We start from the raw sequence: 21,780 nt of genomic DNA, 5'->3' as shown, positions 1-21,780 counted from the left end.
TTTCCTTCCCAGTTACCAATCCCAGGCTGGGGCTTGGGGCAAGGGGCTCATGTCTCTACCACACTAACAGCCAGGCATCTTCTTAAAACAAGCTGTCTCTGCATCCCTCACTCGAGAGTCAGCAGCAGACCTTCAGCTCAACTTTATTCCAATAATTTAATAGAAAATTAAAATAATAAATAATATGAAACAGATCAAGATAGCCGAGCTGGTACAGGTCCAGGCCAGCCTAGTACAAAGTTAAGGAGGTAGGGCGCATGGTGAGGCAGGATGGGCAAAGCACTCTGTTGCACTGGCAGAAAGCAGCTTGGAGTGTGGCTGGTGGTACTGTCTCTTACTACATGCGTGTTCAATGTATTAACAAGAGGGAAAGGGAATCCTGTGTCATCCTCAACCAGATGGTAAGAGAAAGACGACAGAACAAGGATGTGGAGGAGAGGTGGACACTGGCTTTCTGAAGAGCCCCACCAGAGGGTAATGCTGGAATGTACCGTGTGGTTAGCAGTGAGTGGCAATGACTGGAAAGGGCTCACTGAACATAGCATGCAATGAGGGGACAGAGGGAAGACCCACGACTTGGCCAGCAGAGCCGGGGCAGAGACAGAGGGACTAGGTCCCAGAAGCAAGAGGAAAGCAGGGGAAGATCAAGGTCAGTCCTTGAAGACAATCTGTTGGCCGTGAGGACGCTCGTCATGGGTGATATGGCGGCGGACGTGAATCCTCCGGACACGATGCTCTCGGTTCTCTTCATCGTCTCCTCGGCCCGCCCCACCACCTCCAGCTGCACCCCCTGTGGCCTCCAGGAGAGCTAGATCTGGGCCACGGGAATTCTCATAAATTAAGATATTCAGTGTTTCTTCGAAGATGCGAGCCTCAGGGAATTCCACCTGCAAAAGGTCAGCAACCCGTAGCTCCTACCTCTGACCTAGTCCCACGGCATTTCCCCAGTGGCTCCTCTGTGGGCTCTCCTCTAGGCCCTGAAGGCAGTTAGGCTTGTTTTCTTTTCTTCACTGCCCAGGCTCTTAGAATGATTTTCATTTAATAAGTCCTGAGTACTTGCCACTGTCCCTGGTTTGTTCTAAGCATCAGGAGTGCAGTATTATAAAAAATGCTTGCCCTCAGCATGTTGGAAGTCTAGGGGGAAACACAGACACATTCTTCCTAAGATACATATTCATTCAGATGATGACATTTTATGCAGAAAGCTGGAAAGGGGGACATGAATGGCTTTTCCCAAGAGAGTTTCCTTTTTCAGTAGGGAATTCAGACAAGGCCTTGCTGGGAATGTGGTATTTGATCAACCCAAGAGAGGGAGGCAGATCACTAGAGAAAGCAAAATGAGGCATGGCAGCAAGACAGGAACTTGTCTCAAATGCCAAGCCAGAATGAAGAAGAAAAACAGAGGGAAAAGCAGCAGGGAAAGGGGCACTTTGCTGGGCAGTATTGAATAGGATAGGATGAACCCAGAGTCTCATGCACGCTGGGCCAGTTCTACTGCTGAGCTACACGCAGACTCTTAATTGTTTATTATTAAATTAATTATTTTAAGATAGTCTCACTAGGCTGTCCAAGATGGCCTTGAACTTGTAATCCTCCTGTACAAGGGTAGCCAATATGACTGAGTTAAACTGCCTCCCAGTAATGTGTGATTACAGGTGTACACCACCACACCCTCCTCCTAAGCTACCTCTTCCTATCTTCCTAATAGCAGGGAAAAATACCCGTCTGGAAGATGAGGTATATTCCATGCCTTTGATCAATGTTTCTTAGTCCTTCCGCTAGGTGACAAGTATCAGGCTAATATTAGCTAGGGACACTGGAAAGGAAGAGGCATGTCACTGCTCTGCAGCCACTGTTCTACCCAAGACTGCAGCATCTGTCCAGCTAAGAAGGAGTTTGACAACTTTGTCTGGGACAATTGCATTGAATTTCCTGAGCAAATGTGTTCAAGAGAAATGATGCTTGGGTTGGGTCTGAAAGCACAGGCTCATTAGCTGACAGGGAACAGGGAAAGACTGCTTATCACACACCACCAAGGAGAGATTTGCACTCTGTTCAACATGCTGTGTCTGTGGTGTGGAGTCTGGGTCAGTGCCTAACACAGACTGGGTACTGAGACAGTTTTAAATTTTAACTAATTAATTTTTATATGTATAGATGTTTTGTCTCTATATTTGTCTGTGCATCATACGCATGCAGTGCTCCAAGGGGCCAGAAGAGAGTGTTAGATCCCCTGGGACTGGAGCTGTGAACCTCCAGATGTGTGCTGAGAGTCAAACCCATGTCCTCTTAAAGAGCAGCTAGTGTTCTTAACCACTGAGCCATCTCTCCAGCCCTGGATACTGTGAAATGTTCACTGATGGCTACCACAATCACAGCATAAACTCAGAAGGTCCTGAGGGTTTTGTTTTAGTATTTTCTTTAATGACAAAATTTTACTATGCTGCCCTGGCAGGTCCAGAACTGCTTCATAGTGCTGAAGCTGAGGGTGTGCCCCACTGTGCCTGTCTTGTCCTGAGAGGTTTAGAATTCTGGCTGTCAAAGCTGATGCTGAAGGATTGTAAGTTTAAGGCCAGCCTGTACAGTGCAGCAAGACTGTCTCAAAACAAAACGAAATAACAAAGGGGCTGGGAAGTGGCTCAGTGGCACAGTACTAGTTTATTAGCTTCCTGAGGTCCTGAGTTCCTTCTGCAATACTGCAAAGACAAAAACCTGTTTTTGGTAATGGACCTTTTGAGGTTCTAAAGTGAACCATGGACTTTTTTTTTAGGAGACAGTTTTTGAGAGAGGATCTTACTATGTATCCCAGAATGTCCTTTAACTCATGATCCTCTTTCCTCAGTGTGCTGTGTGCTGGGATCCCATGTACACTGGACCCAGCTCTGTGGACCTTCCATACAGAAAAACGCATGCATGCTTCTAAATCTGCATGCTATCCTGAGAACTGCAAACAGTTTTGAACCCTCTCCACTGCCTACATTAAGAATCCTGCTTTAAGCCCGACGGTGGTGGTGCATGCCTTTAATCCCAGCACTTGGGAGGCAGAGGCAGGCGGATTTCTGAGTTGGAGGCCAGCCTGGTCTACAGAATGAGTTCCAGGACAGCCAGGGCTACACAGAGAAAACCTGTCTCGAAAAACAAAACAAAACAAAACAAAACAAAACAAAACAAAACAAAACAAAACAAAACAAAACAAAACAAAACAAATCCTGCTTTAAGGCTGGCCAGTTGCCTCAATGGTTAAGAGCACCTGCTGCTCTGGCAGAGGATTCCATTTCATTTCCCAGCACCCAAATGGTTGCTCACAACCACATGTAACTTTAGTTCCAAGGGATCTGATGCCCTCTTCTGCCCTCCACAGGTACCAGCACATATGTGGTATACTTAAACATACGCAGGCAAAACACTCTGACACATAAAATACATTACAGCTTTAAAAAAAAAAAAAAAAAAGCCACAAACAAGTAAACCATGTTCTTCACGAGGCCTGGAGACCAATTGATCCCCAGCAACCCCAAACAGAGAAAAGGAAAACAGAACTTCTCTAATCTAACAGCCTCATTTCATAGGTAATGAAGTGACCTTCCCAAACTACATAGCCATGAACTAGAACTCTGGTCCCTGATAACCACCAAAGAGCTTTCCTTCGCCTGACCTGCTGATCTACCTCTATTCAGGGTCCGGATTCCTACCTCCCACCCCTCCCACCCCTCCCTGATCCCCTCTGACCTTGGTCTGCTTCTTCTCCGTAGCATAGACTATGGAGGTGCAGCACACCTCGGCGATTTTTCGGCCCTGCCCGTAGAAAGACCAGCAGCAGATCTCGTCCCCCAGGACATCTTTGAGGAAGAGGAGCCGCCCATGGAAGCGCAGGGCTAGTTTGTCAAACAGCTCAATGTTCTTCAGTAAGTTGTCATCTGAAGTGCTGAGAACCAGGGCCAGCAGGCCTTAGGTGGTTGACTGTTTTCTTTCCCTCTGCTCCCCCAGGGGGGCCCATATTCCCAGCACTCCAGCCCTGTGCAGAAGGGCACTTCCGACTGTGTAGGCCTCATAAAGGAAGCATTTGCAGGGCAAATCACTATCCAGTGTGGAGGCTCCTGGTACAGGCTCTCAACTAGACTGTCACCAGGCACCCCAGCACTGCCACATTTTAACTAAGCAACACTAGGCAGGTTACTTTATCCTCTGGTGCCACAGTATCATCTCTAGATGGAGACCAACAGGTCCTCAGACCATTAGGAGTGTGGATAAGTTAACAGACAATACTGAGACCAATCCTGTTGGGAAATAAGGAACTAACCTATGCTAACTATTATCACAGACTTGGCTTGAACCTCATTTACTTATGACAGGTGGCACAGCTGGGATGGGACATTCAACAGGCAGGCATTCTGTAGTCTCTCCATATGACCACAGTCCTCCATGGGACAGCAGAGCTGTGCTAATTTCTGAGCGTGAAAATAAATGGACCCATCCTTGACCCACAGGGCTCACCTGGTATAGGAGTACTTGTTGTTACTGCGGTTGTGCAGAAGCTTTACCACAGGCTGTAGGAGAAGCAAAAGGATGCAGTCAAGAGACAGGGAAAGAACAGCGGCGGTTACAACCATCCAACCCATGGGTCTCCAGGGCCTCACCTTGGAGGTGCTGGCCAGGAGCTGCTGTTCTTCCCGGGGTGATGTCACTGTGGGGATGAGGCATAATGGCGACAGCTTCTCCCTTTTTTGCTGGGGAGGAAGTGGAAGTTGATTAGCAGTACAAGTGGTGTTCACTCACGCCACTTAAATAAAGGCGGTGTAAGCTGCCTTTATTTAAGTGTCAGGAAAGTGTATGCCTGTAATGGACACACTTGGGAGGCAGAGGCAAGGGGTCAAGTTTGAAAGCCGCTTAGGCTACTTAATAAAACTCCCTCAAAGCAAGCAAACAAACAAACAAACAATCGATGGAAGCATAGACATCTGCGATTACTAAGTCAATTTGCAGCAGTGCGTCTGTAAGACATAAAGGTGCACTACAAAGGCACAGTAACAGAAACTGTACTTTAGGTGCAGAGACAAAACAAAATAAAATATGGCAGAAAACCAGAAACAAACGGTGTGGGCATCTGAGAACTGAGGAGCAAGCGCAGGAAAGCACAGACCGGTTTAACCTATGCTGTGAAACAAACGGCCCCAAGTGCCATAGCTTCATTTAACATAAGGTATTTATGATTTCCTTTTCCTGTGGGTCAGGAATTCTTTTGAGAGTGGCTTAGGCCCTGTGGCACAGGTTCTCCCATGAAGGCATGCACAGCAGGGGTTACAGGCATCTGAGAGCATTGCTGCTTCTTACAGATCACTTTCTGAGAAATATGGCTGCTATATTCACACGGCTGATGCATGAGGGATCTAACCTTTGTCACCTGGACCTCTCTGTAGGTCTCCTTGAGTGTCTTTATAATCCAACAGTTGGTTTCTCCAGAGAAAATAATGCAGAAGAGAAGATGGACAATGGATGGCTCACTGTCTTTTATGACCTAGCTTCATCTGCCTTAAGTCACTGGGAGCTGTTTCAAGGTTGATTCTATTAATTCATTGCTCCCAAGACTGTCTAAGTCTCATCATTACATTGGCAGCTCAAAGCACAGAAAATCTGACCCAGGTTCAGGATGGGATAAGGCCATCTGGGTACAGTCATGAAGGGACTTTTTTTTTCCTAGCTGAAGAGCTATGAACTACAGGCATGGTGTCTTTTCCACTTAACCACTTGTTCAAAAGGTAGGGAAGGCAAAGACAAAAGGAGGCATGCAGAAGTCACTGGTCCTAAAGTCTGTAACGCACTGGGCATCTTTGTTGCCCACCCCTGACCAGCCATGATTCACAGCTCCGGTGCCCAGAAGCATCATTCTTTCCTGGGACATATTCATAGTCCCAGTTTCCTCAGCCTACTTCCCACATGTATGAGTTTCATTGTCCAAAGCCCTCTTGTGCTTCAGCTAGGGCTGCTCCTTCAAGTCCCTGCTAGTTTATTAAATGCTTATTGTTGTCTAAGCTTAGGGTTCATGTTGTAAGAGAGAAAAAAAATACCTAACCTCTTTGAAAAGAGCTTTTGACTGCTTTGGGATTGGAAACAGGCTGCTGAGAGGTCACATCTTAAGTTGCCTTTTTTAAACTTTTATTTTTATTAGACTGTGTCTCAGTGTGAGACCCCTGCCTCTGAGTGCTGGGATTAAGGGTGTGTCACCTTAGGCCTCTTAGAAGAGCTGTTTATTTGGCTGAATGTATACAGATCCCTGTAATCAAGTTCACAAAAGGATGAGGCTTGTGCTTACAAAGGAAGGACCTTCCTAAACACAAAAGGGCTAGCATGTAAATGAACAATTCTCTGGGCATCTCTTTGGGGGCTTCTGGGGTCCAAACAAAGGACTCTACAATCACATTCTTGAATTATCTTTACATTTTCCTGGAATGTTCTGTATTTAATCTTTGCATGGAAACCATTTGTTATTGTATGCATTATCTGGGAAGCTTGGGAATGTGCAAACAGTTCCTGGCTTGGTTGTTCCACTGTTTGCCTCTTTGTTTGTTTGTTTGGTTTTTCCAGACAGGGTTTCTCTCGAACTCACCATGCTGGCCTTGAACTCAGAAATCCACCTGCCTCTGCTTCCCGAGTGCTGGGATTAAAGGCGTCCGCCACCACGGCCACTGTTTGCTTCTTTAGTTTACTCTCCTCTACCAGTATAAGCAGTAAGAAACCGAGTGACTCTGACTGTCCTGGAATTCCCTCTGTAGAGCAACCAGGCATGGAGCTCACAGAGAAGTCTGTCTGTCCTACCTCCTGAGTGCTTAAAGGGACTAAAGGCATGACATTTTGTGGTTTTGCATAAAAAAGCCCACACACCCGAAGGAACAATTTGTTACCTTTCTTTTACATTTATTAAATCTCTTCTGCTATTTTGTTTTTCTGAGACAGAGTTTTCCTGTGTAGCCCTAGCTGTCCTGGAACTCACTCTGTAGATCAGTCTGGCCTTAAACTCACAGAAATCCACCTGCCTCTGTCTCCCAAGTGCTGAGATTAAAGGCGTGCACCACTACTGCCCCACTGATTAAATCTTTTTTTGATCATATTCTTTATCTTCCCCAGGTCCACCTCCCTTTCCCACCCCCCTCTCTCAAGGGTACGGGAGGCGCTGGAGTGATGGCTCAGCAGTTAAGGGGAATGCTCTCCAGAGGACCTGCTCAAAAAATCTGTGAGCACTCAGATAGCAGCTCACAACTGTCTATAACTCCAAGATCTGACAATCTCATACAGACACGCATGCAGGCTAAACACCAATGCACGTAAAATAAAAGTAAGTAAATTAAAAAAGAAAAAAAGAAAAGAAAACCAAGCTGGGTGGTGACTATGCATGCCTTTAATCCAAGCACTTTGGGAGACAGAAGAAAGTAGATCTCTCTAACTTTGAGTTCTACAGAGGGAATTCCAGGATAGCCAGGAATACATAGTAAGACTGGGTCTGAATACAAACAAACAAAAAGATAAGAAAGAAAACAAACAAACAAACAAACAGTAAGACAGAAAATACCAATCCAAAAGGTATGGAGTGTGTTTTTTGTTAGTCACCCACTCCTGGACACCTTGAAATGATTGCTATACCCAGTGATACTCCATTGGAGAACATGGATTTTCCCTTTCCCAGAAGGTATCCACTGCAAATAGGTTCTTCCCCTTCTTAGTGCCTGGATTTTTGTCTGGTTTGAAGCTGTACTTGTCATAGTCTCTGTGAGTTCTGTTGTATGTGTATCAGTTCTGTTGTGTCTGGAAGTCATAGCACAATGTGTTACCTCTTGATGACAAATTACTATAGACATAGCAGCCTACATACACAACAGTTGTCATCTGTTGTCATCTGTTGTTGCCTTCTTACATTTCTGAGGCTCAGACCTTCACAGCAGCCCACAGTCTTTAATGAACTAGTCTTTTTTTTTGTTTTTTTGTTTTTTTGTTTTTTTGTTTTTTTCGAGACAGGGTTTCTCTGTGTAGCCCTGGCTGTCCTGGAACTCACTCTGTAGACCAGGCTGGCCTCGAACTCAGAAATCCACCTGCCTCTGCCTCCCAAGTGCTAGGATTAAAGGCGTGTGCCACCACTGCCCGGCCTAATGAACTAGTCTTAATGATAGCCACAGTTGGCCACACTAGCACATGCTGTCATCCCAGTCTGTAAGTGAAAGGAGGAAGAGCCTGAGTTCAAGGCTAGACTGGGGAACATAAGGGAACCTTAACTCAAAATGACAGCAATGTGAGATGCTGGCCAGAAGTGCATCATCTGAATATTTGACCAGGCCTAGATAAAGTTGGCCCACAGAGTTGGGAGTCAGTTAACAGAAGGCTCCAGATCCTCACCAGGGAGACTTCCTAAGAGCTATCTGGGTTCCTCATGCAATGGCTTGCTTACCAGAGTGAAGGGTCCATGAGGCAGAAGCTATTCTTTTTTTATGGCCTAACTTCAAAAGTCACACATTAGAGTTGAGGGTAGTGATACCTACCTGAGATCTTGGCAGTGGGGAGGTAAAGGTGGAAAAATCAGGAATTCAAAGTCATCAGGGCAACTACTTGAAACTGTCTTTCCAGTTACTCAATGTATCTCTACAATACTGTTGGGATATGTTAGTCCTCTTCAGTGTGGGAGGGGACTAAATAGAAGCCCAATCCTAAGGGAGTCAAGAATCACCAATGTCTATTTTGGATACTAGGTAACAAAAACTGTTTAATAGATGGTAAGGAAAACTAACTTATACTATGAGGAGCAAAAGAAGAGCAAAATCCCTTCATAGTTAATATTTACAAAAGTGGGTTTCACTGAGATTAAAATGTCCATATGTGAGGGCTGGAGAGACGGCTCAAAGGTTAAGAGCAGTGGCTATTCTTGCAGAGGATCTAGGTTTGGTTTCCAGCACTCACATGGCAGCTTACAACCATTCATAACTCCAGTTCCAGGGGATGTAATGTACCAGGCATACATGTAGTCTACACAATGCAGGCAAAATTAACACATAGAATTTTTTTTTAAGTCCATATATGAAAAGATCTATATGTAAAATTATAAAGCTAATAAAAACATCGAATTGGAAAAAAGCTAAGTAACCCCTCCCCCACTAATGGTTATCTACACTGCTAGGGGACAGTGCTGTTCGACTGCAAGACTCACTCAGTTGAGAATACAAAGCATGACTTTACAAGTGACCCCATGGAACACTGAAGAAACGCTAAACTACAATTATACCATAACTCTAATGAGATTACTGACTCAGGCAAGAACTATCAATTGGTGTGTTGTTGACAGGCAACTACCACTTGCACAATGCCTAAATTAATAGCACACAAATAAATTTACAGTTAGCAACAAGGAAATCTTAAATACAGTGGAGGGAGGACTCAATCTATCATCTGAATTCAGGGACCAAATCTGTGCATTAGTCATATTAGCAACATCATGCGTATCTTATGTAATACAGTATGAAATACACACCTTCTAGAATGTACTCTAACCAATCAAACCTTTAAATTTATAGCCAAATTTACAGCAAATCTGGGATATATCAGTATTTGAACCAAATGACATCAGACCTGAGCAATCAGGCAAGTTTGGTAAGCAGACCATTGTTATAGGGAATGTCTTCTAACAACTAAGTTTTATAAGAAAACAACAAACAAACAACCAGGCAGTTTCCGATTAGAAGACACTTGTAGAACACAGCCAGACACAATGTGAAACTCAGCTATAAGTGAACTGCTCAACACATTTCAGGCACAACTAGAGAAACTGGAACATATGATCTGGATGTTCGAGTAAAATTTTATTGACACAGAAAGATATAAATTATTAACAATGTCAAAAGAAAAGTATACAAAATAGTACATACAACATGGCTTGATTTTAGTGAGTAGACATACACACACAAAAAACAACATGAAAAAAATTGATGCTTTATTTTTTTGGTGATTCATTTCCCAAATTTCTATAGCTGATAATACTGCTCTAAAAATAATAGGTGGTGGGTCTGGAGAGATGGTTCAGTTAATAAGGTACTTGTCATACAATCATGAGGACCTGAGTTCAGATTCCTAGCATCCATGTGAAAAGCCCATGACATACATCGTAATCCCATTGCTGAGGCACTGGCCAGAAAACCTACCCAAGCCAATGAATTCCAGTTTCAGTGAGACCCTGTCTCAAAAAGTAAAGTGGAACAAACTCTTTAATCCTAGCACTTGGGAGGCCGAAGCAGATCTCTGGATTTGAGGCCAGTCTGGCCTACACAGCATAAGTAAAACCCTGTCTCAAAACAAACAAACCAACCAAGCAACCAGAAAGAGCAACGTGGAGGATAACTGGAAGACACTTGATGTTAACCTCTGACCCATACACACATGCACACACCCACACATAACACCTATACACAAAAGGCTATTTGTAATTTAAAAATTCAACCATCTTGGGCTAGCAAGATGGCACAGCACATAAAGATGCATGTCACCAAGCCTGACAACCTGAGTCTGATCATAGGGACACATATGTTGAAAGGACAGAATTGACACCCACAAGTTGTTCTCTGACCTCCCACCATTCAAATTATAGGACACACAGACCCACACAAAAACATGAATAAAATGTAATAAAAACATTAAACACACATATACAAATCGCTATTCCACAGATAAGTGACATTTTAAGAGAAATTACTGACAATATCTAAACCTGATCCTCAAAAGCCAGAAAAAAATTTGAAGATTTTGGTTTTTTGACATGGGAATATGTTAGGGAGAAGACACAAAATTGAAAGAGAAAAGACTTGCCTATGCCAGAGATGCTGGTGTGCCCTGAGGACTATGTGGAGCTGCTGTAGGGGTGGGGGCAGGGGGTTGGGGGAGTAGAGTGGGGAAAAGCTGTGGGGTGGAGGGGCATGGGAAGGAAGTACTACACTTGACAGTCAGATACACTGGAGCAGAAACTGAATTCACTGGCCTTAAAAGCATCCCTAATGTTTCTTTGTATCTTTGTATGTGAACCAAGGGCACAAAATGTACCAACAAGGCAACAGTAAAGTCCCTCCTGACTCAGCGAGTATGCAAGGACGACAATAGGTCAACTTCAATTACAGAGCAGAGCTAGACATGGGCACCTGTAATCCCAGCATTCAGGAGGCTGACACAGGAAGAGCTGGAGATGGGCTGCACGGCTAGACCCTGTCTCAAAATATAAGATAAATTAGCCAAACAGTACCTTCCAAGGTCTAGCTCAGGGCCAGCCAAATAGCTCAGAGAGGAAAGGAGGCAGAACCTGACAACTTGAGTTTGATCTCCCCATCCCCAGGTGCCACAAGGTAGGAGAAGAGAATCCATTCTCTAAAGTTGTCCTCTGGCCTCCACACATATATGTGGCTCATGCCACTCCCCCAAAAAACATACATTAAAAAAGATCTAAGTCAATATTTTAAAAACTGCTACATGGTAACTCTTTAATGGGTCATGAAATAAGTATAATGGGTCTCAAATAATAGAGGGGAAAGAAGGGGGCAAAGGAACGCTATATTAAGGGACATTTTATTAACAGCACTCTTTCACTAAATGCTTTGAATTATATAAGGACAAAACACATTTTTTTCCTATGGGCTACAGGTAAAAAATTTGAAAAATATGTATACTATCCAAAAGAATTCTGCTCTTTCGGATTTCAAGAGCCAATAATCAGGCCAGTGAGGTGGCTTGGTAGCTTGCTACCAAGCCTGGAGGCCTAAATTCAATCCCCAGAACACATATTATTGTAGGAAGAAGGCATGTGGCATAATTATTGGTTATTGCTGTCGGTAAAGGACCAGGAGGGAGGGAGTTATCCTCTGACCTTCACATACGTGCTATAGCTCCCTCTCACTTGTACACATACCCACATTAAGTGAATAAACACAATAAAAAAAGTTAGACCCAATAAGAGGTCCCTGAGAGAAAAGTAGTTCACTCTCCACTTAATTTACAACTGGCATTCAAGATAGCACGACTTACCATCTACTACTGTGTAATTACAACAAACCTCAACAAAAGAGTTGACTAAAACTTACTACACTGTATTTAGTTTTCTTACTTCTCTTTTGGAACCTTCTCTTTTAAAGAACAGAAAGCTAGAGTGACTGGTTCAAGGGTATTAGGCATAGCAGAGCCGGCCCGGATCCTCATGGGCTCCCTAGAACCCACAGAAGTACAACAGCGAGCGGGGAGCCCCGGGAAGCCCCAGCCCTGCTGAGGGAGCATGGCTCCACTTATGACACTTTATTTGAGGAAACAGTTTCACCATTGGGAAAAAACAAAACAAAAACAAAACCTAAAAATAAAAAGTCCTGAGGGTTGGAAGATAGGCATGTGTGCATGTGCATGCACATGTGTGCTGCCTCCCAGGACAGGACCAGATCATGGAGGTTATTACATTCGAACTTAAACTGAGATGTAGTGAGAGCAGGCTGGTAGGATGTCTCAGTGGCTAAACTTGATGACCGGTGAGTACTCCATCTCCAGAATGTACATGGTAAAAAAGGAAAAAAACTGGTGGAAAGCTGTCCTGTGACTGACCTCTACAAGTGCTTTACTGTAGGCTGCACACACATGCAAATGTAGTATCAAAAACTTAAATTATATAAATTGAGATCCTCTACTGGCCTAGAAAGCTACTTAAGACTTTCGAACCAAGGAGAGAACAGACTGGGGCCATGTGGGAATGTCACTCAGGTGGTAGTACAAGTTGAACAGGGACAGCTGCAAGCACAGACCAGGTATCTCTTTATGATTTTATATATATAAGCTTAATGTGCGTGCACATGAGTACCAGCTCTGTCTTCAGACACACCAGAAGAGGAGATTGGATTGTATCATAGATGGTTGTGAGCTACCATGTCGTTGTTAGAAACTGAACTCAGAACTTCTGGAATAGCAGCCAGTGCTTTAACTCCTGAGCCATCTCTCCAGCCCTCCCCCCTCCATCCCCTCACGAGCAGGCACTTCTAATGGTGACAGTCTGGACACCAGGTAGTATTGAGGCTCTTGCCTTAAGCAGCAGAGATGTTGCCGAGGACTGTGCCCTCAAAATCCCAAAAGCCTAGGAATTATGTCCAGTCTAAGCCAGGCTCTCCCTAGGCGATCTCTCTCTTCTGTTGTAATAGCTAACTATTGGACAGGAGTCCAAGGACCCAGAGGTGGGGGAGGGGCTCTCACCTGCAGTGCCAGCTGACAGTCTTCAATCAGGCCCTGTACCAGGTAGTATCTGGCTTCACCTAGCAGCTCCCCGAGTTCTCTGGTACTCTCAGGTAATGGCACTGACCCGTCCCGCAGGTAGTTGAGAATTGTACCAAAGTGACGGCCACTCCGGTCAATCAGCACCCAACCTGGTGGGGGTGGGAAAAGGCAAAAGGAAGGATGGCTTGCTGGGGACACTAGGGCTAATACATTTTCAGAAAACTGATTCCAAAGCCATAAGAAAACCTATATATGCCTAGTGACCCACCCCTTTAATCTCAGTATTTAGGAGGCAGAGGCAGGTGGGTCTCTGTGAGTTCAAGGCCAGCCTGGTCTACATAGTGAGTTCTAGGACAGCAAAGGCTACACGGTGAAACCCTGTGGGGGCAGGGAGGCAATAACAACGACAAAAAGAACACCTAATACTTATGTGTTTCAGACCTCTGCCATATTCAAAAACTGTTTGAAACATCTCCAGTATATCATACATACACCTGCCACAGAACAGCTCCCTCCCAAATCTGCTGAATAGTCAGAAGGCTCTCACCACAGGAAAGTTGTTGGGTTTTTTTGTTTTTGTTTTTTGGTTTTTGGTTTTTTTGGTTTTTTGAGACAGAGTTTCTCTGTGTAGCCCTGGCTGTCCTGGAACTCACTCTGTAGATCAGGCTGGCCTCAAACTCAAATCCACCTGCTTCTGCCTCCCAAGTGCTGGGATTAAAGGCTGGAAAGTTGTTTTCAAGTCAGGATCGCATTATGTAGTCCAAACTGAGTGTTAGCATTATAGGCAGGTGCCACCAAGCCCAGCTTACCATGGGGAAATTCTTACCAAATTATCTTATCAATAAATTTAACCCCTTGTATTAATTTTAACCATCTCATTTAATGAAAATGCCCACTTCAACCCTCCAGTTCATAACAATAAAGTAGTAACAATATTACTCGGAATACCAAGAACTTACTCTGTGATTGCATGAAATTTTCTTGCTTATTGGTCATTCCTACTCAATGACCTCCCCAATCGCCCCGAAGGGGGTGGGGTTAACTCCTTAAGATTCATCAGATCCCTTTACCAAACTTTCTCTAGCACTAATTGATGCTTCACAGTACTTATCAAATAAGTGAATTTTCATGTTCAGTATTTGAAAGCTCAATTTCACCTCCTAAGTGTTTGCTTTCATCTTTGTTAAACCCTTCCCTTTAAAGCTATTCTTCAATAAGTGGGTCCCAAATTTAAAGGCAACACTCCAAGAAGGTTAAAGTTCACCTGTCAAGAAGAGCTGTGCCCTTCAGTCAGGCCCCTGGCAAACCCAGAGCAGTCTTCTCTTTCTACATATATGCATTCATAGATAATTCCTAGAGAGTGCAGGCACTTGTGTTAGAGACAGACCACATCTTTCATTTCTTGAGGCTACCTGGAGCAGTTCTACCGCAGAGAGGCAAACAAAAGGCTGGGCAGTGGGAAGTAAGTGGTAAAGGTTGTTTGAGGGGTGCAGCTTGCAGTAGGATTGATTCCTTGGCTTTTTGAACTAAGGGAAGAGGTGCAGACAATCGGCAATGGAGCGCTTGGCAGATGTTGCTGCTGGAAGTAAAGGATTGGGGAGAGAGATTTTGAATTAGGAAAAGATAAGATGGGTCGAGGGAGCCGGGAATGAATTGGGGGCTGGAGGGCAGCACGTGTACCGGCGGCACGCATACCTCCGGCGTCTGTGAGCACTTCCACGCGGCCGCTGAACATGGCCTTGAGCATGGTGTCCTGCCCCGTGAGGGTGCGCAGCGTGGTGTAGTGCAGCGAGCCGCCCACGTTCAGCTTCACATACTTGCTGTTCGGGGTCAGGGGCTTCAGACCGTACGAGGGGGAGCCAGGCTCAACACCCGAGGGGCTAGGGGACTCCAGGCATTCGGCCGCAGCCGCCGCCGGGCCAGAAGCCTCGGCCGACATGCCAGGGAGCGGACGCGGGTGGCAGTCGAAAGCTCTCTCCGCGTCCCGGACCGGTTCCCTGAGACCCCGCGACTCCAGCGCGGACGCCCGACCGCTTGGCGCACACGCCCACTCTCCGCTATTACTCCGCGACGTCCACCAGCCGCCCCATCGCGCGCTCTCTCCACCCGGAAGCCGGCGCACGGAGCTGCGCAGGCGCGGTCAGCCGGGGGGGGCGGGGAGGCGCGTCTCGGGGGGCGGAGCCAAGAGCTGGGGCGTGCGCAGTCGGCGGCGCCGTTGCAGTCGTGCGGGCGGGTGGGGGGGGGGGCTGTTCTGGGGAGAGTCGGAAACCTGGATGAAGAGAGCGTCCAAGGTCCCTTTGCCCCTTGTTATTGTGGATGAAGAGGACCGCAGCCCGTGACGATTTCAGGAGCGCTTCATTCGGGTGAAAGGAAACAGGAGCAAAGGCTGGAGGTTGAAAATGGTTTTCCTAGCCCAGCCCAGTGCACTTGACAGATTGTACGAAAGAACAGTCAACAAAAAAAGAAAGTTCTCCAATGAGGCCGTAGGGTTTCCAGAGGACTCACAGGTTAGAAGGTCTAAGGGAGGTAATAATGAAAAGTAGCGCCTGTGTAGAGGTAGGATGCAGAGAGTTCCCTGTAGGGAGAAGGGTAGAGACCTGAATTACATATAACTAATTTTAGCCCTGGAGGCTGAGGCAGGAAGATTAGAGTTCCAGGTGATCCTGGCCTATACAGTCTTACCTATTTCAGAGCAAAAGGAGAACCATTAGGCAGGAACCTGGCGATTACAAGAATAAGATTGGACAAGCTAGTGAAGATCTTAGAATCCTAGCTGTCATGAGACTTTCCATGGAACCCCAAAAGAGAAGAAAGAAGGTAGAGTGCACGGTGAACAAAAGATTTTTCGTTTTTAAGTCAGTTTAGAAACTGATACCTGAGGTATTTAACAGCCTGCCCTAATGTCTAGAAAGGGTATTTGCTTGGATGGAAAACTAAAGTCAACCCGGGCAGTGGTGGCTCACATCTTTAATCCAAGCAACCAGGAGGCAGAAGCAGGTGGCTCTCTGAGTTTAAGGCCAGCCTTAGTCTCATAGAGAAACCCTGTCCCAGAAGAGAGTTTTAACCTTGTCACCAGCTTACTGGAAGAACTGGCCTGGCACCCGTAATGAGGCTGTGGTGGTGTCTTGTCCAGCCCAGTTTTACAAAACACCAGTTTCAGACAAATTCACACTCCGGTGGATAAGAAGCCTATTCCATAATCATATCTGAACACAAAATGACCAAATATAGCCATCTCCTACAAATGCTAACTCTTTACTGTAAGAGGCATGGGGGAGGGGTCTTTGCACTCACTGATAAACACTAGGAGAATCTGTAATGTTGAGCATACAAGGTTGTTCCTTCAAGGGAAGGAATGCTATACCTTCCAGAAGGCTGGAAGCAGGTGTTAACTAACCTGGTGACCTTGGCTCTATGTGTTTGGCTAGAGACTTCTAGCACCTAATCCTCCCCTAAAGAGAGTTGTAAATTTGTTTTTCCACAGTCAGTCTTTAAAAACTATCTTTGTGGAACTTGCAGAGTTTTGATGTAGTTGTATCCGACCTGTATTCGGTTTTCTTTGTTCCTCAAAGGGATTTGGGTATACTTTTTTTTTTTTTTTTTTAGTTAATTATCACCAGAATAAGTTTTCACCAATTATGATGGGCTTAAGTATGGGTAAAATAAACTAACTGGGGTCAGACTTTTGGAGTTTGAATGAACACTGGTTACTGAGTCGAGTCCTGCTGAACTGAACTGCCTTCTTGCCTCTGCAGGCTAACGAAGGTCTCAGAGACCCCTGTGCTTTACACATACTGTTTTAGCCCTGATTCATTCATTTCGTTTTGTAGATAAGATTGAGGGAGAAGTGGGTTTTTTCTCATACGCCAGACTAGCTTCAAACTTGATTGGCAGCCAAAGATGACCTTGAACTCCTACCCCGACCCCTCAGTGACAGTACAAATGCATGCTACCACACCCAGTTTATGTGGTTCTAGGTATCAAATCCAGGGATCTGTGCACGATAGGCAAGCACTCTACAAACTAAGCTGCATCCCAGCCCACAGAACAATGACTAATTGTTGAGACCTAAGCTAGCCCCACGTTCGGGTGCCAAAAATGTAGGGAACTGCACTAGTCCCACGTTCGGGTGAGGTCCGAGCTGTCCCTGTTCGGGCGCCAAAAATGTTGCGGCCCTCTCCACTCCGCACTTGGCCGCCACTGTATCCCGGCCCAAGCTGCCGCTCCCGTCCTCCAGTCAGGGTTCAGCAAGACAGAGAGTGAGGACGGACTCGAAGAATGGAGATCAGAGAGTGTGATTCAATCCCATTTATTCTTCAGTCTCTCTTCCTAGTCCAAATCCCAAATCTTGAGTTCCTAGTTCCTAGCTCCTAATTGTACTCCTCCTAGTTCCTAGTTGTACTCAATCTATTCTCTTCTGAGTGTCTAATGTCTACTCCTACTCCTAGTGTCTGAATCTCTGTTACTCCAAATTGTTCTCCAAGTTTTACTCTCTAAAGTGTCTGATTCTCTGACCCCTCTTCTGCCTCTCGCCTTTATATGTCTCACTTCTAAGCCATGCCTTTAGGTCACACCTTTAATCATGCCCTTAGGTCTTGTCTCTAAATCTGATCTCTAAGTCACACTCTTAAGTTACACACCTTTAATCTCACACACCCAAGGAAAGTCCTGGGTATCTAAAGCAAGATGTTATCAGAGTGTGCTCAGCTGTTGTAGGCTACTGTAATCCAAGTCTCATGTCAGGGTATATGGCTCAAGATGGCTGCAAAGCTGATAGCCGCTTTCTGCTAAAAGTCAGCCCCCAACAACTAAGATAACCAGTAGCAATTATTTCCACTTCCTGGGGCTGGAGAAATGGCTTAGAAATAAAGCACGCTAGTTCTTCCAGGGCAATAGAACTCTAACTAAGACACCTTCCATAGGGCCATTCTTAAGGGGTTGTTGTTGGTTGGTTGGTTGGTTGGTTGGTTTGGTTTGGTTTACAAAATTAATTCTAAGCTTTGGTCTTGTAAAAGTTAAACCTGAACAAAAATGCTTCTGCTGAGACAGTTATAATCCTACTAATAAAATCTGTACTGAGCTTGCCAGGGTGGCATACACCTTTAGATCCAGCAAGCTCCAGGACATCCATGACTGCACAGAGAAACTCTGTATCAGAAAAATAAATAGTAACCAAGTAAGTAAATAAATAAATCCTAGCCTGTCAGGAACAGAAACTACTATAATATCTGGGTTCTCTTTGTGATAGGAGACTGTTTGTTGGTGCCCCCTCACCGTATACACACACACACACACTCTTGCTGTGTTGCTGTGTAATGTGTGTAAGCCAGGGTCTCACTCTGCAAACCAGTCTGGCCTAGAGCTCACAGAGAGCTGCTTGCCTCTGCTTCCCAAGCACTGGGCTTAAAAGCAGGTCCTTCCATGCCTAGGTTAGCCCTCTTAAAAGGTAGGGTTCCGGTGATGTGACACTGAGCCTAACTTTGAAGTCACCAAATGAGAATGGTGTAACTTCCACCACAGAGTCTGTCCACTGCAAGAGATAAAAAAAATTGCCCATGCCTTTTGTGATGCGTGATGCCTAGACCCCCATCCATGTGACCAACTTGGTCCTACTTGCTGGCTTTTTACTTCCTTCTACACATGGACATGTATGTTTGGGGTGTTGTTAGAGTCTCCAGATACTTTAGTGACCTTTTCTCCAGTGAGCTACGTTTTCATGAAGATGATACCCAGAAATTTCTAAAATGGGTCAATAGGCTACTCTTGCTGTCTCCCAGCAGGGATGACTGAGTCCCTTATCATGTACATGGGCTAAACTTCTCCAAATAAGGATGATGCTGCTGGAAAGGGGGATCCAAAACTCAATCCCATGCAATGCAAAGAACACACCTTTTACTTAAAAGCTCAAAACCAGTTTCCAAATATATCCATAGACCAAAGAAAATGCAGACTGCACCAGACACACTCTGTTGTACCTGCACACTGCAGCTCTGGCAGAATCCTCTGTGACTGTGCTGACAGAGAAAACCCGAGCTGGAGTGGACTCCAGTTCAGGGCCTGGGACCCAAGTTGTGTAGCTCACAACTGTTGGGAACCGACTCGAACAGAAAGTGGCTATCATTTTTGTAGCCATCTTGAGCCATATACCCTGACAAGAGACTTGTTTTCAACAGCCTACACAGCAGCTGAGCACACTCTGATAACATCTTGTTTATCCCACATATCTTGTTTTGTTGTTAGTGCCCCCAGCTGCAAGGCACACGTGGTATCCCCGCCTACAAGGAACGTGGCAAAGCATATAAATACCCCGGATTTCCTTTCAATAAACGAAACTAGAGACTTGATCAGACCCTCTGTCTTGTCTCCATTCTTCGTGTCTCTTCCCCTCTATCCCCACTCTCTCTCTTGCTAGACCCTGACCTTCGGACCAGAGCAGCAACTCAGGCAGAGACATAGTGGCCCCCAAGCGAGGGGCAGTGTGGGTCTCAACACACAACCATCTATAAGTCCAGCTCCAGAGGTTCAAAACCCTCCTCTGACCTCCAAGGGCTTCCAAACACAGCCATGCAAACACAAAAATAGCAAATCTTTAAAAAGAAGAAAAGAAACTCACTTGGAGCTTTTAAAAAGACAGATGTGGGACTAGGTCTGCAGCTGTGGGTAGGTGCTCACCTCACAGAAGGAAGTCAACAAGAGGAAGTCTGGTTCACCTCCTAGTTCCTGCATGAAAGAACCAGACTGAGCCTGATGAGGTGGCACACAGTTTTAATTACAACACTTGGGAGGCAGAGGCCAGTGGATCTCTGGGTCTGAGGCCAGCCTGGTTTACAGAGTGAGTTCCCAGGATATCTATGACTACAGAGAGAAACCCTGTCAAGAGAACCAAACCAAACCAAAAAACCAAAGAAGCAGACAAAACTGACTTTGAGCTCTGTTTTAGGATTCCTGTTTTTGTTTCTTGAGACTATGCACGATGCCATTGTTTGATGTTTTCTGACCAGTGCCAAATGCTACAGAATGGCCTTTGTCATGCTACAGAGAGCCCTGCAACAAAAGGAGGGGACATTTATCTTAGTCCAACTACAAATGTTTGCTCCACAGTCTCCTGATTAGCAAATCCTGGAGAAGAGGCAGGCTGTATGATAAAGTCCAGGCTCCATCTGCCTGGCCTGGAAGGGCCCCTGAGAGTCTGTTGCTCCTCTTTCAGATAGAATGTGTTCAGCCAGAGTTACTCCTGCTTCCTGACAGGAAACCCCTGTCCACATCCTAGAAACCGAATACATGTAAGGCCTATGGCGACTCATTTCTATGTCTTCAGCTGCTGCCTTACGCTTCCCCAGATTGTGTTGTCCTTTCTTAGGAATCGCAAACCCTACTTCCTTTTTTCAATGTTTGGTGTATTCCTGGTGATCCTCCACAAGACAACTTTGGGGTTTTACTGAATTTTGTTTGTTGTTTTCATTGTTTATTGAGACAGAGTCTCATATACTCAGGCTGGCTTCAAACTCACAATGTAGCCGAGGATGACCTTGAACTTCTAACCTCCCATTTTTTTCTCTCTTGGGCATGTGGGTGTGTATGCATCTGTATATTTGTCAGTTCTCTTCTGTCACCCCAATAGTTACAAGGATAGAACCATCAGCCTTGACATCTGGGGCCTTTCTCTTCTAATGTATCTCCTGGCCCAAATATACAGATTTTTTTAAAAAAATTCTTTTTTTAAAATCCATCTGTCTGTGTACCTATCTATGTATCTATTTTGGTTTTTCAAGACAAGAATTTTTCTGTGTGGCCCTGGCTGTCTGTCCTAAAATTCACTCTGTAGACCAGGCTGGCCTCGAACTCAGAAATCTACCTGCCTCTGCCTCCCAAGTGCTGGGATTAAAGGCGTGTGCCACCACTATCCAGATTTTTTTTTTTAAACTTGACCCAAAACATTTTTTTTTTTTAATTAGAGTCTCACTATATAGGCTTGGCTAGCTTGGAATACATTATGTAGTGTTGAGGCCTAAGCTGGAGTCCCACATTCGGGGGCCAAAAAATGTTGAGAAGTGCACTAGTCCCTGTTCGGGCGCCAAAAATGTTGGGGCCTAGGCTGCCCCATTTTGGGCGGCCTAAAATGTCGTGGCCTGAGCAAAATGTTGAGGCCCTCTCCACTCCTCGATTGGCGGCCACTGTATCCTGTGCTCAAGCTGCCGCTCTGGTCCTCGGGTCGGGGTTCAGCAAGAGAGAGAGTGAGGGTGGTTTCGAGGAATGGAGACCAGACAGAGTGTGTTTCAATCCCGTGTAGCCGCCCGCGGCCACAAGTCAACTGGATTCACCTGAAAGGGGGGCTGGGAATGAAGGGGGAAGGAGGGCGAGAAGAGATGAGGCCAAGACAAAGTTCTCTGATCAAGGCCCAAAGCTTTAATGTTCAGCTCTCAATTTAAAGGGGAAGACCCAACCCGCAACCCCTCCTGGTTCCAGATGGGTGGGATAGTCCATAGTCCATTCCAGGTCACGCTGGAGATGTCTCAAGGC

At 45.5% G+C, this 21,780-nt stretch overlaps 1 protein-coding gene across 1 annotated transcript; it reads right to left on the bottom strand.

Annotated features, from left to right (window-relative positions):
* Positions 1–127: 127 nt before the first annotated feature.
* Positions 128–15,391, bottom strand: Kctd13 (potassium channel tetramerization domain containing 13). The gene is made up of 6 exons (XM_034523374.2): positions 14,956–15,391; positions 13,240–13,409; positions 4,638–4,727; positions 4,495–4,547; positions 3,730–3,925; positions 128–887 (listed from the first exon to the last, which is right to left on the bottom strand). The coding sequence occupies exons 1-6, from the start codon at positions 15,197–15,199 to the stop codon at positions 651–653; spliced, it is 990 nt and encodes a 329-aa protein (XP_034379265.1). The 5' UTR covers positions 15,200–15,391; the 3' UTR covers positions 128–650.
* Between the last annotated feature and the right edge of the window lie 6,389 nt (positions 15,392–21,780).

Source organism: Arvicanthis niloticus, chromosome 1, assembly GCF_011762505.2.
Source record: "Arvicanthis niloticus isolate mArvNil1 chromosome 1, mArvNil1.pat.X, whole genome shotgun sequence".
In the NCBI taxonomy this organism is placed as follows: domain Eukaryota; kingdom Metazoa; phylum Chordata; class Mammalia; order Rodentia; family Muridae; genus Arvicanthis; species Arvicanthis niloticus.
This window is presented reverse-complemented; position numbering and strand designations above follow the sequence as displayed.